At 43.3% G+C, this 6,639-nt stretch overlaps 1 protein-coding gene across 4 annotated transcripts in view; it reads right to left on the bottom strand.

Annotated features, from left to right (window-relative positions):
* Positions 1–272: 272 nt before the first annotated feature.
* Positions 273–6,639, bottom strand: part of ldb2a (LIM domain binding 2a) — a 69,670-nt gene continuing 63,303 nt past the window's right edge. For all 4 annotated transcript variants that reach the window (XM_028416688.1, XM_028416689.1, XM_028416691.1 and 1 more), the window contains exon 9: positions 273–2,272. In XM_028416688.1, the coding sequence (XP_028272489.1) occupies positions 2,042–2,272 (231 nt within the window). In that variant the 3' untranslated portion in view covers positions 273–2,041. The remainder of the gene's footprint in view (positions 2,273–6,639) is intronic.

Raw genomic sequence — 6,639 nt, 5'->3', positions numbered from 1 at the left:
CTCTTTCTGCAGTCGATTTTATCGTTAAATGTCATCAGAAAATGGCAGATACAAGTTTGTCATTTTCTGCCATTAGATCCTATTATGGATGCAGAAAACACGATGAAACAACTCTCATGAAGAAAAATGAGAAAATGAGAAACAGAAAAAACTGTGCATCAAATACTCAAAATACCCTTTTGCATCCTCTGATGTGGATGAGATATGATTTCCACTAAACGGCCGACGGGAAAGCCACCAGCACAAACGCTGCATTTAAGCAAACCACACAGTTTTGTAAGCACGGTTTATTGGCACACATAATGGTAAAGCATACATACCAGACATCAGATATGACACTGAACATCTCTGCTATATAATGTACAAATGGTGTCTAATAATACTAGGCTCAAACATATTTAGAAATGTGTTAGCTTCCTTACAAATTCACAAATAAATACCCAGAAGATCCAATTGTATAAAGACGTCCGTCTCCTTGCCCGCTTCCAAACAAAAGTCCAACAAAAGAGATCAGGGATATACTGTAGTATCAATCAATCAATTGATCAATTAAAGATTAATGAACACAAACACAGGGACCTCGCAGCATTTCTGTGGGGTGGATGGGATTTTATCTTGTTTTGTTCTTCTTCATCTTCTTCTTCTTTCTACAGATATGACTCGGTGGCTTTTGTTCCTGCACTCATTAAGATTTGAGGCGAACCAGCATCCGTCCAAAACCCACCCGACAGAAATCTGAACCTCCTGTACAAAAAAACTAAACAGCTGCCATATCCAAACTGCTCTCAGCGGCTCATTTTACAGTGGACAAAATAGATTCCACCTCTATTTACAGAGCTACAAACCTTGTAACAGTGTTCCCAAACTGATGAACCCAAAAAGGGGAAAATCGACTGGATGTGATTTAAAAAGCACATATATATCAAACAAAAATAAAATTCCTATAAAATCATGCAGGAAAAAGGCTTTAGTGTCAGTTTGGGAGTAGGTCATTAAAGGGAAAGAAGTCCAATTTTTTTTTGAGGAGAGAAAAAAGATTTAAACCAAAAAAAAAAAAAATAAATTTAACATTAATGCATCAACGCGTGTTGGCAAAGTTCACATACTGATCGGGAAAATTACAACGTGATTGAAAAGGATTCTGAGAGAAGCAAAAATACCAATAGACTACGAACACAATCAAACTGGTTTGCATGAAATCACAATCTGTGACGACCGCGGTAATGTGGAAAAACAATCCTAGGACACGATTTCCCCTCGTTTGAAAGGAGTCCATAGCGGTGTAGAGAACTTTTATTTCCTCTTAATTGGAAATGGAAATAAACAGCAGCAGCAGAAACAAACCAACAGCCGACTGAATTTCCAATAAAAATGCAATTGCCTCAAACAATGTTTCATTTGTCTCCAATGTGGTTCGGTGCTTCCGTCGGCTCTGCTGGCTGTTAAAAACCCCACCTTAGGTATTTTTTTTTTTTTTTGAGACATTTTGTTTGTTGTTTCTACTCTTCCTCTGTCCTTCCTCACCGTCTACTGTCAGCGTGATGACTTGTGACCTGCAGGTCAACCAATCACAGCTGTGGTATTCCACACAGACGAGAGGTTTGTATGTGAGAGTCCAAGGAGGAGAATTTGATCCGGTGCATTCTTGGGAGGGAGGGAGAAAAAAAAATGCCCACGTCTGTTTTTTCTTTTTTTACAGCTGCATACGTCCTTGTATGCATCTCTTGTCTGTGGATATTGCTGTGCAATGCTGCCAGTTCTCAGTGTTCTCAGATGTTACAGTGATTCAAGAGAAGAAGAAAATATCCAGGACAGAAATATTTTTGGCTGGACATGCCGGCGGTGAGTTTGTAGATGGTGGGGGGGAGGTTGAGGGAGGATGGATGGATGGGGGTGGGGGGTGGGGGGGAGGTCTGATTCAGTACGAATGTTATGAGGTGTAGAAGCACGGCCCTCAGGAGGGGGGAGGGGAGAGGTTAAAAAGTCCAGTCCACCTGGAGTCGAGGATCTGCTGCTTCCTTCTTCTTCTTGCTCCTTTGTTTTACTGCGAGGGCTGGGGCGCCGTGCTCTCCGGCTTGCTGTCCTGGGCGGCGGGCGGTTTGCTGTTCCAGGGAGCGTTGTTACCCAGAGCCGGGGAGCTGTTGAAGTCGTCCTCGTCGTCCAGGCCGTTGGTGGCGTCGTACTGCGTGTTCTCCAGACGGGTGATCAGGCGCTCATCCTCATCCCCGAACTCGCCGCCCATCAGGGTCGGCTCGCCCACGACCATGACGTCCTTCAAAGAGAAATGAAGAAACCGTTAACAACAACAACAACATGTTTACTTAGCTACACATTTAAAAAAGGTCACAACAAATGTTTCTTTAGATATTCAGTATGTTTTTTTTTTAATTAAAAGTTTTTGGGAATCATTAAACTTCAGATACTGTCACTTCATTCTAACATCTGGTCCTTCATCATCATATCAGCTGTTGCAGCAATTAACTCCAAAGAATAGTGACTTACAGCACAATGTTTTTCTCAGGACTTTAAACTCCCTAACTTCCTCTTTTTCCAGGAATGTTTCAGCCTTGGTCTTGGATGTGTGTGGACGCTGCTTACAGATGCGCTGATAGATCTATCTATCTTTTTGTTCCTGCCCTTTATATTCTCCCACTTAACATTCTTTTAAAGTCGTCTCTTAACTCCTTTTGAAATCTGAGATACAAATATAATTAATTTTTACGCAGGCAACCGTGAAATGTTTTTGGTGCTGTGCTGGACAGTGTGTGTTTGGCTTCAGGGGTTGATTCAGAATTAATATGCTAAAGTGTGTGAGAAAATCACCAGGGAAGAAATGAATGCACTTCTGTTTCATCTCATCCTCAGACCAAAAAAGAAAAGAACATCCACCCACAAAGACCTCATAATAACATCTGCATTACTTCAAATGAATAATTCTGTGTGTTGTTTATCTCAGACACATTTTAGGACCACTGATGAAGTCACTACATCAGTCAGTATTGACAGAACATGTGTGTGTTTCTCTGTGTTTAGGACGACAGTGCTGTATCCAGTGAACCCCTTCTATAGCCTCATGTGCAAATGAAACCTTCCAATAACAGAAAGTGGATTCCCCCAGCAGTCTGTGCCCGCCCCAATCAATACTCATCATGTAAGACATGATGGCCCTCTCACTGCAGGTCGGGGAAGGGAAGCAAAGAGAGATTTACTTGTTATCCACTGATATCTGTGACTCCTGTGTGATGTGGAGGAATCCCCACACACACACACACACACACACACACACACACACACACACACACACACACACTTCTCTGTCACGTTACTGAATTCATCTGCACTTGGCTGACAAATAATCACTGGAGTGTAATTTGTGAATTCAAACACTAATCAATAAGCTTGGGGTTGTGGAGATATTTATTTGTGCATATCCCTGCTGGAGAGCCTGAACGCCACCCATTGTAGCCCAGGAAGAAGCTGTACAGTTAAATGGAGCGCACGCTTCACTGGTCATGTGTGTCAACGCCGCCTGGCTCTGGAAATCTTGCTCTCCTCTGCCACACACACACACACACACACACAGGAACAAACATGCGTTGGCACACAGCCCCAGATAAGCTTACTGTACAAACACACACCTGAACAAAAGCACACAAATGCAGATTAACCCTGTGTGTATCAGACACAGAATCACAAACACGGGCACTGATGTAAACATACAAACAGAAGTAGACAACTTAGCAACCCAAACACACACACACACACACACACACACTTTGATGGAAACCACCAACAAGAAGAGGCAGTTTATTTATCCAAGCCATCCCCAAAACCCCCCTAGCGACCACTTCTACACCCCACTATGCCTTAATCAGGCTAATTAATTTAGGTGAGCTTTTCAACTAAATGACAATATCCACACTGATTTGTCAATTTGCATAGCTAATTAAGTCATTAGCTAAAAACGTGCTGATTGCCAACAAGCCTCGCATTCACCATCTGTTCCTGTGAGGAGGCCTGTCAACCCACCTCTGGCCAATTTTAGGTGCCACCACCTCCCTCCCTCCCTCCCTCCCTAAAAAAAAATGACACCAACAGCTGGTGGCTGGCCTGAGACTGGGGATTGCTAATTGTGAGCTAATTAATAGTGTCTACTTGTCTACTCATCTTGTTAAGAGTTAGCTTTCGCACGAGCTAGCCTGCGAGGCTCTGAATGGGCCGACGCAGCCACGAGCGCCTCCCTGCTCCCTGCTTCACTCACTGAGCAGCATCATTAACATATTTTTACAGAGATTAGCAGCGAGGAGCGTGGATCACGCATACATGTGCAGCTCAGGCCTCCGAGACAACAGGTGGGAATTTGACAGGAAGCCGATGACGTGGGGAGGACATAATTATCTCTAAACGCAGCAAAGAAAACCAGCCTATACAAACATATATTGATTTGTATTAAAATGCAGAGAGGTGCTACTGATTTCATATTGTTTTAACTATTTTCTACGCTTCATAATCACTACATCATGAACAACCCCTCCATACACACACACACATACATATATATATATAAGTATGTACATTTAAATGTAGGCTGTAGGTACTTCCTGACACATCTGGGCATTGTAGTTTTAACAAAAAGTTACTAGGAGTCTGTGGTGGATGAATACAAATGTGGTAACTGTAGCTCAGTTTAATTTTTGAAGAGAAACTGTAGAATATTTAAGACAGGTGCCCACATGTTTATGTGAGTAAAGGGTCATGGACCAAAAAAAGCTGTTTTACAATGATAACAGATATGTATTCATTTATATGTGTGTTAATTGCTCCACAAAAAATAAAAAAGGCCCCAAACTGTGCTGTCTTAATCAGATGAGTCTCTGTGTTTCTGCCTCAGAGCAGAGCTGAATGTAATTCTCCAATTCTCCTCAGTGTCAGGTCTGCTCTGTGTGGACACTCCGTTAAAGTTTCATCGTACAATGTGAATTTCTGCTGGAGGCAGACATGTTCCAACACTTAAATCACACCACTAGAGGTCAGTATTGCTCATTCTATGAGCACCACCGCACCACCACCACCACCACCTTCCTCCCTCCACAACTCCTCTTCTCCTCCAGCAGCTAGTAACCCCCCCTTCCCCTCGCGAGGGTCCACTCCTTATTGTTATTGGGCTCACGTAGGCTGGTGTTCAGCCACAAACGAACAACTTCTCAGACAAAGACAGCAGGCGCGCAACATATGTAACCAGCATGTTACCAGCCACGCTGCCAGTCTTTAAAAGGCGTGTGAATGCACGACACGAGTGGTACGGCCGCTGTGTGTGTGTGGGAGGGAAGATTGTGATTGTGGTGGTGGTGGTGGTGGTGGTAGGGGCAGTGATGAGAGTACAGAGTGTGTATGTGAAGGAGGAAAGGGGGCTGGGGGGGTGGAGGAGGGTGTATACAGATATCGGTGATAATGAGAGCTGGCACAGAGCCATGCTGCCTTCTAGAGAGAAAACAATTTGCGCGTGCTGTGTGTGTGTGTGAGAGACGTACGTTATGTATGTGTGAGACATGGGAAGGAGGTAAAACAAGAGAGCAGGGCCCACAAATTTAAAAGATGACAAGACAGCAATCTACAGGACAGAATATAGAGGGTCAGGACAGAGTGTGTGTGTGTGTGTGTGTGTGGGTGACCCCTAATCAAAATTCAACAAAAAAAGAAACAAGCAAATATGAAAACCAGCAGATGATGTCCCATGAGACCACTAAACTACAGCTGACGGCATGCAGAGTCTGTCCGAGTTGATCAAATTAACAATCAATATCCTAACATTCCATATCTGAATAGAGTAGCATGAAGGTTTTTGGCCTTCTCTGCGTACACAACAGGGACATAATTAAGGTGAGATGTCTTCTTCTTCTCTAGTTTCCTACACTGGCACCTGAAGCCATTCATTTCCTATTGAGTAGAATTAGTCCAGTGTACGTTCACATTAATGCCACCGAGCTGCACTTAAACGTCAACAATGTCTTTTTTCCTGTATGGTGTCAGCTCACTGAAATGATCCGAGTTCAGAGTGCTGCACCGATGAGGAGACGGAACAGTAAATTGGCTGCCGTGGTGTAAATATAACACAGTGTGCGTGCGCATAATGAACAGCGTATGGAATAAAAAGTAAAGCCTTCGCAGGCGACACACTCAGAACGGCATTGAATTCTCACAGGGGAGCGCCGGCCGTGTGGTGTAATACTCAGCTGTTTAAGAGGCTGTTTAACCTCTAACTGTGTCAAGTGGCCTTTTTACGGAGACATGTAGCCAAATCAGGAATTCATAACCTGAAACGCAGACAGAGTCATAGATAGCTGTTTTTAAAACTTTAACAGTTTTAAAATCTTTTGCAAACTATTTTTTTTTTACATGAGGCGGCTAGTTGGGCTGTGACGCTGTCACGCTAATGTTGTTCTTCTTCTGGCTCAGATAATAGTGTCTGACTGCAGCTGCATGTACATAAAGTTTCATATTTTTACTGGATTTGTCTTTTTGTCTTTTACAGCTGGCGCACTCTAATACTTGAGTCCTGTTTGCCACCATTCCTCTGAGCTGTTGTGAGTTCACTGCCTTGCTCAAGGGCATTTTAAAGTGTGGTGGCTGAGAGAGAAA

Source organism: Parambassis ranga, chromosome 10 (assembly GCF_900634625.1).
Source record: "Parambassis ranga chromosome 10, fParRan2.1, whole genome shotgun sequence".
In the NCBI taxonomy this organism is placed as follows: domain Eukaryota; kingdom Metazoa; phylum Chordata; class Actinopteri; family Ambassidae; genus Parambassis; species Parambassis ranga.
The sequence above is the reverse complement of the archived record's forward strand: the minus strand, read 5'-3'. Positions and strand labels throughout refer to the sequence as shown.